This window comes from Drosophila subobscura, chromosome O (assembly GCF_008121235.1).
Source record: "Drosophila subobscura isolate 14011-0131.10 chromosome O, UCBerk_Dsub_1.0, whole genome shotgun sequence".
NCBI classification, from domain to species: domain Eukaryota; kingdom Metazoa; phylum Arthropoda; class Insecta; order Diptera; family Drosophilidae; genus Drosophila; species Drosophila subobscura.
The window spans coordinates 3,884,795-3,903,660 of NC_048533.1; the positions used below are offsets into that span (position 1 = coordinate 3,884,795).

General features: G+C 37.6%; 1 protein-coding gene across 1 annotated transcript in view; it reads right to left on the minus strand.

The window, feature by feature from the left end:
* Positions 1 to 1,853: 1,853 nt before the first annotated feature.
* Positions 1,854 to 18,866, minus strand: part of LOC117896364 (IDLSRF-like peptide) — a 43,643-nt gene continuing 26,630 nt past the window's right edge. The window contains exons 2-4 of the mRNA XM_034804640.1: positions 11,628 to 11,756; positions 6,299 to 6,497; positions 1,854 to 3,387 (exon numbers count right to left, since the gene is read on the minus strand). Coding sequence (XP_034660531.1) covers positions 3,240 to 3,387; positions 6,299 to 6,497; positions 11,628 to 11,756 — 476 coding nt within the window. The 3' untranslated portion in view covers positions 1,854 to 3,239. The remainder of the gene's footprint in view (positions 3,388 to 6,298; positions 6,498 to 11,627; positions 11,757 to 18,866) is intronic.

Consider the following 18,866-nt stretch of genomic DNA (forward strand, 5'->3'; position numbering starts at 1 on the left):
TCTGTCTTTAGTTGACTTCCTCAATATGTTGTATTATACAACTCTTTTTAGGAAGTGCCTATCTTTGGAGGAAGAATTCCAGTTCAGGTAGAAAATCGTATTCCACAAAAATTGGCCATAATTTTTACATAATGCAACCCAAAACATGATAATATTCCATATGCCTTCCTCCCATTCTTTCGCCCAAAAAAGAAACACAAGTTTATATTCGTTTTCGTTCTTTTGTTTTTTGTTTTTAAAACAGCACACCAAATAAAAATGTTTATTTTAGTTACTTTTCCATCGGTTTTTCGTTTCTTAAATGTTTTGTCTTTTTTGTTGAATTTTAATCCATAGTTTATAGATTTCTTGAAGTGTATTTTCCAACATTAATTGTATATTTTTGTATATGTATAATTATGAATATAATATACCTTTTTTTGTTTGATTTTTGAAGAGCAAATTTGTCTCTTGTTTGCTTTTTTGGAGTACGAGTATTTGTCTATTTTCTGTCTACGTTTTTAGCGGGGTTTCTCTTTAAGATATGTATTGCATATATTTCCTTATCTCAACTATTTTTTTGGTGGTAACTTTGATAGTTAAATTCAACTTAAAGTCGAGAGAAATCATTTTTAAAGTAAAAAAGTAAAATAAAATTATAAATTAAGAAGCTGTAGGATGTACATATTTTGTAAGTGTAATTATAAATTATACCCGTGTCAAATTGTTGTACAATTGTTTCAGGATTTTAAGAGTTCAATGGGTCAGTTTTGGTTTAAAACCCTGAAACAAGTTACAAATGCTTTATAAAAAAGAACAACTTAAACAAAAATCATAAGAAATTAGAGATTTAATCAATAATGTGTAATAATTTTTAGAAAATCTCCTTCGGTGTGTATTTTTACTCATTAATATATTCATATTTCGCTTAAATGTATTGGATTTTTAAGTTTTTCTTCTACTTTATCCACTTCATATTTGATATGTTTTTGTTGTTTGTGTCTAACTTGATATGTTTGCATATATTTTGTATTACCATATAATTTTCGTGATCTGCTCAGATCTGCTGATATGTTTTGCGATATAGTTTTTCCGTGGCTTACAATTTGTATTGTATATATTTTGAATAAAAGTAGTTCAAAAATATTCACAAAGAAAAAATATTCATTTTTTTTGTAGATTTTCTATCTTTCTTCGTTAGTTTTAATTAAGTTAAAATCAAACCAAAGAAAAAACACAATATTATCACTTTTGTTTTTTCTATTTCCTTTCTGGTTCTCTTTGGTTTCCTTAAGATATGCTTTCGGCTTTCCATTCTTAAATCATTTGCATCGATTATGGAATTTCGTAGTTTGTCTCCTCTTTATTTACATGGGGCCTCTTACACTCGTATATACCATATATATGATGTTCATATACATATATATATATAGTTCAATGGATCAGTTTTTCTCGGTTCTTTCGTCTTGTTATAATTACTCTTGATTTGCTTAAGTGTTTTATTTGATTAAATGTATTTAGTATATATATTTTTTAAATAGACAACTATATTTGATAAAAAGTTTTCTCGAATAAATAACATAAGTGGTTCTGATCTATCAGCTAATTCAAGGTACTTATAACTCCATTAAAAATTGTCTTTCCTTTTCCCTTTCAACGTTGGGTTTCGTTTTTAGATCCTCACTTTTTTCAAATACCTTTTTTTTATGTTTATTTTTAGTTTTCTTTTCAACAATTCCGTGCTCCATTTTTTAAATAATTTTAAGGAATAATAGACTTTTCTTATAGCTAGAAAGGAAAGTGTTGTTTTGTTTGCGTGTGTTTTTTGAGAGCCAATTGCTGTGTTTTTTTCGAATTAGTTTCCAAATTATTTAGGGTCAGTTTTTGGCTCAACAGAAATTGGCTCTCAAAACGTTTGTTAGAATCTCATTTTGGTTACAAATTGTCTGGCTTTTTTTTATTTAATATTTGTTTTTTTTAAGAAGTATACTTGTTAAGAATTTGAGTAAAGTTTTTTGAGTTTTTCTGGAATATATAATCTTAAGTGTTTGTTTATTATATTTTGTAGACACACATAAACATATTTTTCGTGAATTATGCAACTCAAAACGGTTTCCGTAATGGTTTTATGCTTTAAACCCTCTATTTTTTCTATGCACAGTAGCTCGACATTTGCATATACTATTTGGGATATTTATCTACCTAGATATTGTAAGTATGATTCTGATATATTCGTATTTCTCATACTATCTTTTCTTGGGGGGTTTAGTAGATTAGCTGCAGGGCTTTTTTCTTCTAAACTATAAACACTAACAACTAAAGAAATTTTTAAGTTTTAATATTAGTTTGAGATTGAGGAAAAGTGAATAAAAGTTCATAGAAGATTCTTTAGTGGAAGGTTCTTTACTGAAGGTCTTTTACTTTGAGGTTTCATTTTTCTCATTTAGGGACTTTAGTTTCGTGAATACCATAAGTGATCGGTGTACTTTACGGATCTAAGAAGCCTTGAAACACTATTAAATATACATCAATAAAAATCAATATATTTAATATATAATATTAAAATATGTTTCAGAAAAGTTTTTTTTGTTTTCTCTATGTTTTTTTTTTTTTTTTTCATAGTTTTCATTAAGTTTTTCCTCTTTTTGCCAAACGATCCTGCTTCCTTATTTTATTCTTTATTTTATTTAGTTCTCATGAAGGATTTTTTGTTTTGTTTACTGAAATTTGCGCACTGATTTTCTCAAAAATAAATGTATAGATCTTCAATTGAAATTGCAACAAATATTGAGAGAGAAAGTCGAGGAGAAAGTGAGGGAATTAGCGTGAAAATTTTGAGAGAAAGCTTTTAGAGAGAGCAGCCGAATATGTTTTTCTATTTTTAACATCTTTGAATTTGTTATTTTTTTGTGCATTTTTTGTTGTGGGTTTTTGCCATTTTTTTTTAGTTTTTAGTTTTCTTGATTTTTGAATTTTTTGTTATTTTTTATAAAAAGTGTTTTGGTAAGTAAAAAAATAACTTTAAAGCAAAATCGAGATTTAAGAGAGAAGAAGTTAATCGAAAAGCATAAAAAGAGTTTGAGAAAACATCTAATGGCGTGGTATGAATAGAAATGAGTGTTTTCTTGAGTGTATTTTTTTGAGTGCATTCCCATTTAATAATTGTAATTATCGTATGGGGCACCCAAATACGAATAGAAATTAGGATTGATGGGCTGTGCATGGGCATAATAAAATCCAGAAGCCGGATCAGGCGCTACTCAGTCGAGGAAACCGGTATTCACCAGCTTCTCCAAGAAGAATTTCACATCTCCCAGCTCCGAGTCCTTGATGCCCAACGATTTCAGCATACCCAGATCCCCATTTTCCACGGCCATAAATACAGAGCGCAAGTGTTCCAGATCGGATCTGCAATGAAAGAACAAACCCAACAGAAAATGGCATTAATTTTCATTATTTTCTTTTCTGATTAATTGCACAACTTAAATGAAGTATTTCGCTCTCTCTGGTAAATGTCTTAAGCCAATGAAAACAAAAATAAAGCGGGTGCATTCGTTGGGAATAGTCCTTGAGGAACAATACCAAGATGTTACAGTGGTTACAAAGTTCTAAGGAAGGGGTTTTAAATATATTATTCAAATAGCATATTGGAGTGGTTTTAGTTTGATATTCTTGGAGAAGGACCTAAAAAGGCCCAAGAAATACAGCAGAAACTCAGTTCACAAGCCAAGGTGTGCTGCTGCATTCACGTTATTCGTTAAGCGAACTTTCAGATCTTAAATCACCTTTTCTGAGATTTATTTATCGATTTCCTAAACTCCCTTTACTATCATGTTTAAATAAGCTGGGGTTTTCAATAGACCATAGGACAAACTTGTATCCATAATACCAATGTTCCTTCAATTGTACCAGCCCCGCCTAATAGTAGAACTTATAAAGTAAGCCAAGCTGCTCTTACACTCTCGCACACACCCATCCAAACCACATGTACACACATTCACACACACATACATCCGTGCACATGGAGACAAGTTTAAGCTTTTCTGCGGCGAGCTTCAAATTATACGCTTTGCTTAATTAATCCCTGCAGGTATCGTGCAACCATTCTGCTGTTGCTTCTAGCCTGTTGTTTGTTGGTTATGTGGCACCACCCTATCCACCCTCTAGAGACCCCATCCTCTTCTCTTTATCTATAGTATACTATGTATTTTAAATACCCTTACAGAGATAGAGAGAGAGGCTATGGTTGTCATGGAGCTATAAAGATTATTTTTGGTAAAATTTCTTCGTTTGAACAGATATTACAATGACACTTTAAAGATAGATACACTAATTTCCTTAACATCAGATACAGTTTTTTATACTCCTTATTGAAAAAAGAGTAAGCACTTTTCGAACTATGGCCACTTTTTTATGCTTCTTGTTGCTTCTTTGCTAGATGAACTTCGTTATCATCAACATAATTAACAAGTAAGCGGTAGTGGGAGACTGGGAGGAGAGAGAGAGTGAGAAAAACAGCGTAAAAGACAGAAAAAGATAGAGCAAGGCAGATGGCATAAGAAAAGTGAAAAAAACACACATTAATAACATTCGTGTGCGTGTCTTGTGGTTCGAGCTTTGAGGTCGGACTCGGGTTTGGTTTTGTAAGGGTCTCTCCGGTTCATTCATCCAATTCTATCTTTCTCTTGCTCTCTTATTTTGCTTTGCTATCTTTGTCCCTCTTGCAGAATGACATTATGACACTTGGACAATTAATTGCGTTGATGAAATTGTATAAAAATTCCAAAGGAAAGGGGCAGAAGATGAAGGCTTCAGGTCCAGACAGAGGACACCCACGTGGGGTCCTTTTACAACTCTCTTTCTCCCACTGTAGCTTACTTAATTTTCTGCGGTTTTTTACGACTCTTTTTTTGAGAGAAAAACAAACGCGAAAATGGACAATGGCAAACAGACACCGACTGCAAAATATCGTAGGCAGAAAAGCTAACGTGCAACCCCGTCCGACTCATACATTTGCGGGTTATTTTGCTAATTTATCAACATGTGCGTGAAGTCAAATATTTTCATGTCCTTTTCTGTCTGGTCCTCGGGCGATGGTCCCGGCTGCCGCCTGTCGGGGGTCTTTACAATTTTATTATTATTATTATTGCCTGCCTAGCTAGGAACGGAACCCCAACTGCCCTTACTACCACATAATATTGTGGTTAGTTTTTGTTGTACTAATTTAATGAAAATTCTCTTCTTTCAGGTTGTGTTTTTCTTGGGGGCCTCTGCCTCACTCTGCCTCTTGCTTGCCCGCTCTTTTGTTGTTATTTTTGCTAATTAAATTTCAGCGTTTGTTTATCTTTTAACAAAATGAAAGATGAGTGAGGCAGGGAGGGAGGTTTGTAGGAAGAGTATATGTGGTGGCCTAGGGAGGGTAGTGGGCGTAGGGCTTGAGCGCAGGGCATAATTAATGCATGTTGGGGGTTGAGATTTACACGGGAACGAAGGCAGTTTTAAAAGAGAATTAAAGTGCAGAAAAAAACAACATTTCATGGGTGAAAATAATGTTTGGAAACTAGGAATTAGAGATAAAAAAAAACTTTCCATTTGTTGAGCTTTTACTTTTGCATTAAACTCTCTGTAAGGTTTAAATTTAAGAGAAATAAAGGGAGATCCCACTCATACCATTGCTTTAACTGCTATAGACCCCACTCCCTAACACCCTGTAGACCTTTATACCCTTACCACATTTCCTAATTGAATTCATTAGGGTATGACAAATATATTGTTTGCTTAGGACAAAGCCAAATAAATTTCATGAGCAGCAGACATTCGCTCCATAGCGCAGCTCTTCATAAACTAAAGCTAACCAGAAAGAGAAAAAAGAGAGAGATAAAAATATGTAGAAAAATAAGAGGGGGAAAAAAGTATGATAAATATGTATGAAATATTTGAAAATTTCATGACACTCTCTGTGTATTTTGGGGTTGCCTTGAACCCTCGAAAATGTTATTGTGCCAGCAGCCACACAAATACAAAGCACAGGGAGGTGTTGGGTGGAGGGATAAAAAAGGGAACCCAGAGATAATTCATGGGACAAGGACAAGGACACAGAGGACAGTGTGCTGTGGATAGTTTTACAGGAATAAAAGGATTTGAAACCATAGCCTGGGGCTATGGCAAAAAGTTTACTTGAAGAGGGATTAAAATTATGTATGACCATAAAAGGAGGGGACCGAACAAAACACTCGTATCTAGTCGCTTAAGGGTCTGTGTCCACACAAATTGTAGCCCAGAGCCCAGAGCCCCCTTTGAAACCCTTTGGAAAACTCACCTCATTAGTCGAAGGGCAGCACCAAAGTCTTCAATCGTTTGCGATTCACTCAAAGCGATGGCCACCTTGTCGACACCGCCAAGAGGTGACAGGGCATCACGTGCCTTGCTGCCGAAAAGCTTCTCCAGATAGTTGGGTCCATGCGATGCAATCAGGCTCTGCAGGAAGGATGCCGTCTCCTCCACCGGTGGTCGTTTGGCTGCAAAACGGATACAAAAAATAATATATTTGTTTGTGTGTGTTGACAAGCGGATTTAAAGTTTCAATTAATAATTCCGAAATTACTGCTTAATGCATTTCGGCATTTCACAATTTAATTGATTTTATTCATTAAGAAGCATTATCGGGTTGGTCATTTTGCGATTATGTTGTAGAGTAATTAATAAATGAACAAAGCTTCACATTGTAATGGCCAAAAATATGCTTCATGAAATGTATAATTGATTGATTTTTCCCTTTATTTTATGTGTTGTTATGCATATGTGAATATGTAATTGTAGATTTTTTTTACTACTAATTAAAATGGAATTATTCAAGCAGAACAGTTTTTTAAATGAGCAATAAAGGCCTAGGAAGCGTTCTGTAAATTTATAAAAATATATATGGCATTTTAATCGGTTCATTTTAAAGTTATAGTACTTCTCCACTGAATGCTTCTAAATATTTCTTCGTAATTTTCTCCTCTTGCTCAGAGCCATTAATTATTAAATTATGAATTCATGTTTGTCTTAAGAACTCATCTTTCCCTTATGACACAACGTCCTGCAAGATAAAGTCTGATAAATTTCCAAAGCATTAATATTAATAGTAGACTTTAGTTACTCTTCCGCTTTTCCATCTACCAAACTGTCACACGCCTGCATTTGAAATGGCTCTTAATAATTCAGGCACTAAACAAACTCCTTTGAGATTTTTTCGGACAAAGCTCAGGCGTTCTACATACTTATGTTTAAGGGCCCTAAAAAATCACATACAAGCGAAATGTGACTTGAAAAATTAAAGAAATTTGAAAGTTTTATGGAGAGTTGCCATTTGGAAGAGAAGTGCTTTTGTTCAGTGAATTCCCAGCTATTTCTGTGCATTTTCTGTGGCAGATAGGAGTGGAGTGGTACTTATGTACATATGTATGTACATACATACATATATATACATTTTGCATTCCTTTTTATGTTTTAGCTGCATACGTTTTTACTTTTATTTCCTTACCATTTTTCACAGTTTTTTCATGCCTTTTTCAGTAGATTTTTATTTTTTCTCTCATTTTCCTTTGTATTTCTTTATTTGTTCTTGCCGTTGCACAACCAAATATTTATGGGTCATTCTGTGGGTCACTCTGTCTGTCAGTCCGTTTGTCAGTCACGCTGTCTGCCATTCAGGTTTTAGAGTAGCCGTCTGTCCTTGGTGTCAGTCAGTCAGGTCGTAGCTTGCTCGTCCATCACGTCATTCAGTCATGCACAAAGGGCAGACTTTGCAGTGCTTGGGCGTCGTTGTTTTTTAACCCGCTGACTGCACTTGTTAACCCATGGGTGAACCTGTAGCTCAGTCTCGCTCTTTCGCACACACACACACACACACACACACACATATGCTGGCATTTTTAATGGCGGCAAGGACACGTATCCGTAGCGTATCCTCCCGCTCCAAGCTATGCTTTCTCTCTCTCTCTCCCTATCCACTGCTACGCTCGAGTGTGTGTGTTGATTCAGTTACTGACTTTATTTGTTATGCAAATGGCGATGTTCGCAAACCGTTTTCCCTCTCGTTCATTCGTCGTTTCTTTTACCCATATCCTGTGGGAGCATGACTAGCAAGGATACCCTGTAGATGGTTGGGAGGATAAAGCAAAAGGGTTTCTGAGACAAAAACCATAGAATTTGTCTCTGATTTTCCATATTTCATCTTGTCTTTGGGATCTCTTGGCAGTTTTGACACTGTTGTTATTTTGGTGGAGGGTATCTGGGACGTCTTATCTTATCTTGTGCATATTTTTTCCTGTTGTGTCGCCTACATGAGCTTCTGTTCCGCCTTGCATTGTATACACCGCCAGGGATGACCTAGTAGCAGGGGAGAAGAGAATGGGCATACTAGTAGCATGGCAGAGGAGAATGGGCATACTAGTAGCATGAGGGAGGCGTAGGGATAACCCACTGGTATTAGAGCAGAAGGGACTTCTAGTAGCATGAGAGGAGTAACCCATAGCCATGGAAGAGGGGCTCGGTCTGGGTGCTCTTCGTGCTGTGGGACATTTGGATTGTCGCCTGTTGTTTGCCTTTAACTTGTTACATATTCCACTCCATCGAGGTGCATACATACATATATCAGTCGTTTAGATTAAAGTCCTACGTGGCAATTCCGCTATGGGATCCGCTGCTTCCACCCCACCCCGATACACTGTTGCTGCGCGGGGGTTAACATTTTTAAACTTTTTGTGTTGGCCCTATAAAATGTATGCAAAATTATGCTAATTTCCCTCGGGGCATGGCTATTCGAGTGCAGTGTGTTAAAAGTTTTCGTTCGAAGGGTTTTTTATTGCAATTTTACGTTGAAAATGAACCAAAAATAAACCCTAAAAGATGCTTCCAAAAACTGAGTGCATGACTGGAGTTTTAATGAAGGGTTTTTTTTGCCATTTGCATAAGTGGGAAAAATTAATTTAAGGGATAATTATTCCAAGTTTTATTTGAATACTCCTTTTGATGTAATTGGAATTTTCTTTGCTTGAACTTTGCAGGGGGAAGCGGGGCTTATAAATATTAATTTAATAAAGATTTGTGGTTTAGTTTGTTGGAGTTTAAAGCAATTTAAAGCGCTTATCTGCTACACATTTATTTGTAAATTCTTGATAAATTTCTGCTCGATTTATCCTTGACTTGTTAACTTTTACTTGTTCATGCTCTTATCACTCTCTTCTCTGCAACTCTTTGTTTCTTTACAATCGGTAGAGCTTAAACATTAATTATTACCCATTAAGCAGCAATTTGTGTTCGCCTCAAGGATATGAAAGTACAGTCAAGCAATTAAACAAGTGCCGGTTCTGGGTCTTACCAAAGCAACAAAAAAAATTGGCCTCTGGCATTCGTTTTGTATTTCAACTGTTGCCTGGGAGACGAGACCTACAAAAGAGGAGTCACTTGGTCCTTGGGGAGGGTGCGAGGTAGAGAGTCCCTGTCCTGGTAACGCGAAACCCAACGCATAATTTATCAAAGACATTCACGAGGTTGGAGCCATAACTTAAGCCAGCGCCGGATGCCAGAGCCACCGACACTTCCTAAATGATTTCATTGTCGAAAAACATAGTATGTTTTGCTTCTATTTTTGCCGCTAACAATGGAGGAAACCCGAGGAAAATGTATGCCATTGTGCAGGTTGAAGCGGAACGAGCAGTATAGGAAGTGGGAAAATTAAAGAAAAGAGAGAGGAAAAAAAGCAAGAGGGAATGCTGGAGAGGGACTGAAGTGTGGTGTTGTTATCTCAACTTTCAGGCCAAACAGAATGGCTGGCAATTAGCAGCAACAATTTGCTGTTTTGGCCTCAAGTTTCGCTGCCGCTTTTTCCACCCGCGCTCCAAAAGAAAAACCCAACTTTCAAGCCCAATTTGTGTGGCTTTTATTTGTTTTTGTTTTGTTTCTCGCTTAGAGTATGGGTGTAAAATTAGTATCAGAACTCAGCCCTGCCTGACATAATTATGTAAACTATATAAAAAGTACGTAATTGCCGTAGCCATTACTCTTCCATGGGTATTATAGTGTATTTTCCACTATCTGACATCGTTTCACTTAAATTTTAATTGCATTTATGGACTGCTCCGAATTAATTAAAGTTTCTCCTTTAATTGGTTTTAAATTTGATTTCATTATTGAGCCGATTGTAAATCAATTCAGCCTGTGCGGCCGTTTCTGATGTGAAAAGTTGTTATGGCTTCAGGGGTGTGGCTTCGTTTTGGGACGTTTTCGATATTCACGAAAAACTATCAATTCTGAGAGAAAAGTTTGGTGGGGTAAAATTGAAAAGAAACGAGAAGGGACGTGTGAGACGCTTCTGACGCGTCACAACTTTTATACCCGGCGCTCAGTACTACATCTGCAACTTAGCGGTTATTTGTCAAATTTTACATATTTTCTTCATCTGTCATCTACATCAAAAACACTACTCACGCCAACACGCTCCTTTAGCTCGCCACCCTCCCCTAGAGACACACACTGCAGAGTCAGGGCAGAGTCGCGGCAGAGGCAGAGGCAGAGACGTGTGCGGGGCAGAGGCCACAAACTGCGCGAAGCAGAGTGTGAATGAGAGAATGTGAAAAAAACAAATATAAGCTGCGGGACGGGGTGGGTTTGGCCACTGCAAATTAATTTCTTCATTGTGGCCATAATAATGATCCAATCGGATCCCAATTTGGTGATCTGATAGATATGGTCATTCCCTACGGAATTTTTAGTTAGTTTTCTTGTATCTTCAATATTGTAGATTTGGGAGGTTTTCGCCCTTTTGCGGAGGCGGAAGGGGGCGTGGCTCATTTTTGAAATACACTTGTAACAGTGTGAGCATACAGAAGTCTGGATGCAAATTTTGCTGGCTCTAGCTTTGATAGTCTCTGAGATCCAGGCGCTCAACAAGACGGACGAACAGACAGACATGGCTCAATCGACTCGGCTATTGATGCTGATCAAGAATATATATACTTTATGGGGTCAGAAACGTTTCCTTCTGTGCGTTACATACAACCGTTATTCGCACAAATACAATATACCCTATTTACTCTTCGAGTTCTCCTAAGAGACGCTGAGATTTAAGCGCACATTCAGGCAACCATCAGTAGTCCTGAATGACCTCCTTTGTAGCAATCCTTTGGCAACAAATTTCATTTTAAAGGTCCCACTGAATCCTAATTAAAGCAAACCTTCAAACAAGCGCTAATTCTTAAACAAATTTCTCTACCAATTTATGAAAGTTTCAAAGGTCTTTTCACGCTTGACATAGAACTCATTTCCCCTGACCCTGAAACCATGAAGACCCCGAAACTAGTGCAACTTTTGGATGTTTTTACCTTTTTCGCACATAAACCTGGCTGCAACTTGTTATAATTTGATTAGATGAGCAGCTGCCATAAAATGTGCAACACGCTGCGAAAGAAGCAAAAACTTTGATGTGGCTGCCAGCCCTCAGGCAACATAATTTGCAAGGAAATGTGTACAACATTTTACACACAAGCTGGATAAAGTAATGGAAGTAATGCCAATCACTGGCAGCTCTCTAAGCATACAAAAACCAAAGCAAATTATTTATGGCTTATGTTTGGGGCAGAAAGAGATAGATGATGGAGACTTACCCGCTGTACAAAGACGCATATCCTCGTCGTATCCGTCGGAGCAATCGGGTGCACCATCGCATAAATATTGAATGGAAATGCAATTACCATCGCCGGGACACTTGAATGGTTCATATGGATGACAGGGATCTGCAAATATATAAACAGAAAAGTCGCAAAATTACAATTGGGTTTAAAATTTGTTACACACAAAGAATCCCCGCCCAATTGCACAAAAGGGCTCTCTTTTCGCTGGAAAATGTTGGTATACCCGGTACTCGAAGAGTTAAGAGGGTATATTGTATTTGTGAGCGAAAGTGTTTGTATATAACGCACAGAAGGAAACGTTTCTGACCCTATAAACAATATATATTCTTTATCAGCATCAAAAGTTGAGTCTATATCTGTCTGTCTGTCCGGCTTGTTTGACGCCTCGTTTTTAGAAAATTCACTCAGCTGGAGTAACCAAAGTTTGTGTGAAGACTCAGCTTAGCTTATGATTGCCTTTAGTTGTTAGTTCTTTCTCCCTCGCAAACTCTACCTTATGCAGTGTGAGGCACTGGGAGAGGGTGGCTAGTTAAAAGGGCGTGTTGGCGGGAGAAGTGTAGAAGTAGATGAAAGATGTAGAAAAAATGTAAAATGTAAAACTCGAAAAAAACCACGAAGATACAAATATCGTGACTGAGTACCGGGTATAAAAGTTGTTTCGCGTACGAAGCGTCTCACAAACGTTCTTACTCGTGTTTTATTATTTTTGTTGTCCTTGTTTGTTTGAATTTTCCTAAGCGGATTTGGTTGCCATTATTTTGATTTATTTATTTATTTTATTTCCATCTGGTTTCGTTTGTTTGTAGATGCTTATTTTGTATAATTTTGTTCAAGAAATATAATTGAATGTATTTTTTGTGCATTTTTTGTTATTTATTTAGTCACCCGAAGGACTTAGTTAACTATTTATTATTTTATGGGCAGTGGTGCAAGAGATATGCAGCTTAGGAGTGACCGTAATGTAGGGTTATTATAATTAAAGATTTATGGAATTTTATTAAACAAAAAATCTAGAAAATGTCTGATACTTTATCTGTTAAATTTATACATCAATTTTAAAGCTCTTTATACATCTGAAGACTTTTATTTCAGGCACTAACAATTTATGCTTTAAAATGAATCATGGTATTACTATAATCTAATTAAATTGTGCATTTTATACCCGGTACTCGAAGAGTAAATAGGGTATATTGTATTTGTGCACAAAGTGAATGTATGTAACGCACAGAAGGAAACGTTTCCGACCCCATAAAGTATATATATTCTTGATCAGCATCAATAGCCGAGTCGATTGAGCCTTGTCTGTCTGTCCGTCCGTCCGTCTGTCCGTCTGTCCGTCTTGTTTGTCGGCTAGTTCTCAGAGACTATAAGAGCTAGAGCCACCAAATTTTGGCTCCAGACTGCTGTATGCTCACACTGAAACCAGTGTATTTCAAAAATGAGCCACGCCCCCTTCCGCCTCCGCAAAAGGGCGGAAACCTCCCAAATCGACAATTTTGAAGATAGCAGAAAACTAAAAACGCCATTCCGTAGGGAATGACCATATCTATCAGATCACCAATTGGGATCCGATTGGACCATTATTATAGCCAGAATGATTAATTTGCAGTAGCTAAACCCAGCAGCGCATCTTCTTCATCACCCCCCTTTTTACTGACAATTCCAGAGACCGATAATCAAAGTGCTAGACACAATAAATGTACATCCGATTTGCAAGTAGGAGAGCGAGTCATAATCCACCAACACCAAGAATCCAATTGTCTTTCCTATTCACTCATATAAGGAAAGAAGAACGAGAGAGCTCAGTCTTGTGTTGTTTTTACAGTTACTTTGCTATCTCACTCTCACACGAAAACCAGAGAAAAGCAAAAAGAAGAAACGGCGCATTATGATGGTTTCTGTATAACAAATCTTAAATGTAACTCCCTTTACAATTTCCGAGTCAAAAGTAGGAGAGCGAGCCAAAAGCCACCAACACCAAGAATCCAATTGTCTTTCCTATTCACTCATACAAGGCAAGAAGAACGCCAGAGTTCAGTCTCGCATTGTTTCGCCGTTACTATGCTCTCTCGCTCTCACACGAAAACCAGAAACAACCAAAAGAAGAAACGGCGCATTATGATGGCTTCTGTATAACAAATCTTAAATGTAACTCTATTCAAAATTTCCACATTTTTCTAAGCATTTTCCGAACGAGATCACGTGAAAGAAATCTTTTCCGGGACGATTTATTTCATTTTGATTCAAGCCTGCACTCCAGCAGCGCATCTTCTTCTTCTCTCCTTTTTTACTGACAATTAGTCAAAAGCAAAGAGAGTTTCGGCTTGCACCAAATTCCAGAGACGGAAGGTCAAACTGCTCTATACATTCGACTGCTCTGTGCATTCGATTTGCAAAAAAGAAGAAACGGCGCATTATGATGGTTTCTGTATAACAAATCTTAAATGTAACTCCCTTTACAATTTCCGAGTCAAAAGTAGGAGAGCGACTCATAATCCACCAACACCAAGAATCCAAGTGTATCTCCTATTCACTCATACAAGGCAAAAGAACGACAGTCAGTCTCGCAATCTTTCGCCGTTACTTTGCTCTCTCGCTCTCAATGTTTTCTTATTCTTTCTCCTCTTCACTTCCTCATTAGCTAAATGTAAAGAGAGCGCAAATCCCATGCAAAACGTAGATTCACCCTACACTGATCTGGTCTGGTCGGCTAGCTCAAAACCCAGAGAGCAGTAGGCCCAAGTGCACGTCACAATGTATGTGCATTAGATTTGAGAGTAGGGGAGCGCGGCCCAAGCCACCAACACCTACGCAGTTTACTTTTTTTGCAGCTTCCTCATCCCCACTCAGAAGTTAAAATTTGTCAGCGCGTTCGGTCCGGTACGGATTCGGTCCGCGAAAAATCGAAAAATCGGGTAAAATCGGGAAATTAAGGGAAAATTCGGGAAACTAAACGGGAAAAAGTATCGTGCAGTTTGTGCAGTGTACAACAACAAGTGTGTGTTAGTGAAATCAATAAAAATCAAGATCATTTGCGGAGGAGCACAGCAGCGAGGCTAGAAGCAGATCGTCGATGGAAATATGCGGCAATATGTGAAAGTGAAGTGTGTGTTAGTGAAGTGAAATAAAATGTGGTGCAATGGTTGAACATTTTGTGGACAAAAAATGCGAGATCATATGCGAAATCTACGACAATATGTGAAAGTGAAGTGTGTGTTAGTGAAGTGCAGTGAAATATGGTGAAATGTTTGAACATTTTGTGGACAAAAAATGCGAGATCAATTGTGAAATATGTGAAAGTGAAGTGTGTGTTAGTGAAATATGGTGAAATGGTTGAGCATTTAATGGGCAAAAAAATGCGAGATCAATTGCGGAGGAGCACAACAAGGCTAAAAGCAGATCGGCGTTGGAAATATGCGGCAATATGTGAAAGTGAAGTGTTAAATGTGTTTTTTTTTTTCGAACAAATGTATGTACATACATGCGTACAAAGAGCTAAAATGTTCTAAATTTGCACCAAGGGCTTGCAATGTGTGTGTGTGAAAATGTGCCAAAAGGCGTGAAGTTGTCCCCTCCCTTTACCGTGCAGTCATATAAAAGCGCAAGAAAAAAAAGAAGAGGCGCAAAAGCAAAAGAAGAGCGAGTGTCAGCGCTCTCATTTCAAGTGTCCCCTAATAGGGTGAGGCAACCCAATTCGTGCAAGTCTGACTCTCTCTCGTTGAGTGTGTGCGTACGAACATCCGTCCCAATGCCTCACCCTAAATTAATGTGCCCAAAATCTGTGCTCTTATTAGAATCTCTCGCTCGATCCCGTTACATTTATTTCGTTTCGTTCGTTTCGTCGTATCGTCGCGCGGGTTACGTATGCATGTGTGTAAAGAGGACAATAAGTGCTTCACGGCACATGCGAAAAGAAGAAGCGCAATGAGGAAAAGAAGAATGTAAAAGGCAAGTGAAAATTTATGTTTTATGTTTGCTTTACAGTTTATACTTTGTTTTCGCAAATGCTCGTATATTTTTTTCTCAGTGACGATCATTTTTTTCCTTTACTTATTTTTGTTTTGTTTATTGCCGTACCCTATGGCTTTACGCTCTCGAAATTAACCAAAAACAATTCTCCTTACACTTGCACCTCTCGATAAGTGAGTGTGGGTGCACGCAAAGGCAGTTTTTCTCTCCTTGCATAATTTTTATACCCGGTACTCGAAGAGTGAATAGGGTATTTTGTATTTGTGCACAAAGTGGATATACATATGTAACGAAGGACACGTTTCCGATCCCATAAAGTATATATATTCTTGATCAGCATCAATAGCCGCGTCGATTGAACCATGTCTGTCTGTCCGTCCGTCCGTATTGTTGAGCGCCTTGATCTCAGAGACCATAAAAGCTAGAGCCACTAAATGTTGCATCCAGCCTTCTGTATGCTCACACTGTTATAGGTGTATTTCAAAAATGAGCCCCGCCTCCTTAACAAAAAACGCCATTCCGTAGGGAATGACCATATCTATCAGATCACCAAAATGGGATCCGATTGGATCATTATTATAGCCACAATGGAGAAATTAATTTTCAGTGGCCAAACCCACCCCGTCCCGCAGCATTCACACTCTGTTTCGCGCTGTTTATGGCCTCTGCCCCTGACACATCTCTGCCGCTGCCTCTGCCTAAACTCTGCAGTGTGTGTCTATAGGGGAGGGTGGCGAGCTAAAGGAGCGTGTTGGCGTGAGCAGTGTTGTTGATGTAGATGACAGATGAAGAAAAAATGTAAAATTTGACAAATAACCGCTAAGTTGCAGATGTAGTAATGAGTGCCGGGTATAAAAGTTGTGACGCGTCAGAAGCGTCTCACACGTCCCTTCTCGTTTTAATGTATTTCTATATCACTGTAAATATTGTATTGTTCCATGTTTTCCCTACAATTCAATTATTCTTTTGAAAATCGAATTATCTATCCCATAAATAAACACGTTTCCCGCATTTAAAATTCCTAACCATAATGCCTATTCCTCTGCTTTAATTAAATACATTTACCCATGAGCAAATATCATTTAATTAGTGTAAAATCCCATCAAAATTATATGCCTAAGCTCCATGGAAAACGCATTATGAAAGATGTATTCGCTAAAAAATTACTTTTAATAAAACAACAAAAGGCATAAGAAAAAATTGATAAAAATACATAAAACAAAAAATGTTAGCTGACAATTAAGCAAATTAATTTGCTTTCATGTTGCTTATTGTATCACATTTCTTTTCTCTCTCTCTTTCCCGGGCAGAGCACATATTGCCAGCTCATAAAAATGGCGTTAAGTAAGCTTTCGGGGGGCGAGCCCCAGGAGCAAAATGGATGCTGATGTTTTGCCAGCAGAGTAAAACATCCGCACCCCGCTCCCTCCTAAAAAAAAAGAACAAGCAGCGGCGCAAGTTAATTGAATTTATTGTTTTTTGTGTTTTTCTCCCATCTTTTTTATGCGAAATTTTCAGTCCTTGCTTTCTGTTTGCATTTGCTTGGCCTTCTGTTTTTCACAGGCTTTTCAGCTCTCGTGTTGTCAGACGCAAATTGGTTTTATTAGGCTCGCTTGTGCCACGTGGGCTGCCGCTTCGTCGCGAAAAACAATTTGAATTTTTCAACAAATTTGGTTGGGAAATCCCAACTCCAAGTAAGAAAAAATATAACACAATCCTTGACTTTTCAGCTTTTGTTTTATGCAGAGAAAATAAGTTAAGTAAAACATACACAAAAATCTCATTTTTTTGCATTTTCCGTGGCAAAAGTTTTATTTAATTTCCTTCAATAGGGAAATGTTCTTGGACCAACTTCTGTCTCTTGAAAGCTTCAGACACTTGACATATTTTTCTATTAAAGTTTTTTTTCGGCTCTGGCTCGTTCGTTCCTTTTCTTTCGCTCTCTTTCTATGTAGTTTTTTGGCATGTCAAAAGAAAAAGAAAGTGAAATTTGCGGAAATTGCTTTTGCAAGTCAAATTCTTCCTGGTGCAAAACATTTTTTTTGTGGTGTGGAAATATTTGCTGTGGTCTAAACTAAGCCAGAAATTTCATATGCAGGTTGGAAATGCACCAAAGGCAACGTTTTCTGGCAGTTTAAGTGTTTAGAACTGGCTTTGCACGTTGCGTTTTTCACCGATGGCAATGTAAAGACTAAGGGTAAAATTTTTAATTAAAAAAATCCGAAATGTATGTAGATTTTTTTTGTCACTACAAAAACTATTCCAGATTCTTTCCCAAAGAAAAATGGCAATTTATTCTGTGTGTAGATTTTCCTTTCCTCCTAGCCGCAAAAAATGTCTGGTGACAAACTGCTACAAAATTCCACTGGTGGAAAACTCCTTCTGTTTTAGCAGTCTGTCACCCTAATCCCACCAACATGCATCCTATCCTCTCTTCCAAAAGAAAGGTAAATGAACTCAAGGCACACAAATATCATTCATATGGCATGTATGTATGTCCCACGGGGCAGGGTACTGCGCGGGCACGCGCCAGACAACTTAATTTCATGCCATTCATTATTTTTGTTGCTCTTTTTTTCTTTATTTAGTGTCAAAACAATTGGAATTTATGTGTCGTCGGTCACACTAATTGACAGCGAAGTCAGGGGAAAAACCCAATAAGCTTCTCCCTACGACTTGTGCGGGAAATCAGTTCGCAGCATATAATTCAATGGGAAAAGCTCAAGAAAAGCGGTGCTTGGTGATACGGGTTAATGGTGCGTACATTGGTGAGGATTGAAAAGGTCAAATGGGGCAAAGGGTTAGGGTTGGGCACTGCCACTGGTCTTTACACACAAAAATCGCTTCATTTTCCAACGGTTTTCCGCACCCCCGTGAAGTGATGCTTTTCCTTCGCCTGTGGAGATGTCCTTCTGCTGCCCCTTCCAACCCCTGTGACGATGCCTTTTATGGTTGCACTTAAAGTTTTCTTTTATGTGGTATAAAAAGGGACAACTTTTGAACAACTTTGTTGGCGGCAAGCGTTTGTTTTTCCGTAGCGTTTTCGCCGCGTGTTTTATTTTGTTGGTTTTCGTGGCCAGTTTTGGCCCATTTTTTCTACTCGTTTTATATGGCAATTGATTAACAATTGATTTCTTTATTATTTTTAATGCCTGCTGCGGTTTACGTTTCCTACGTGATTGTTCTGTAGATTATTTCGGCTATTGGATTATTTACGCAATTTCAAAATGGCATTCAAAATGG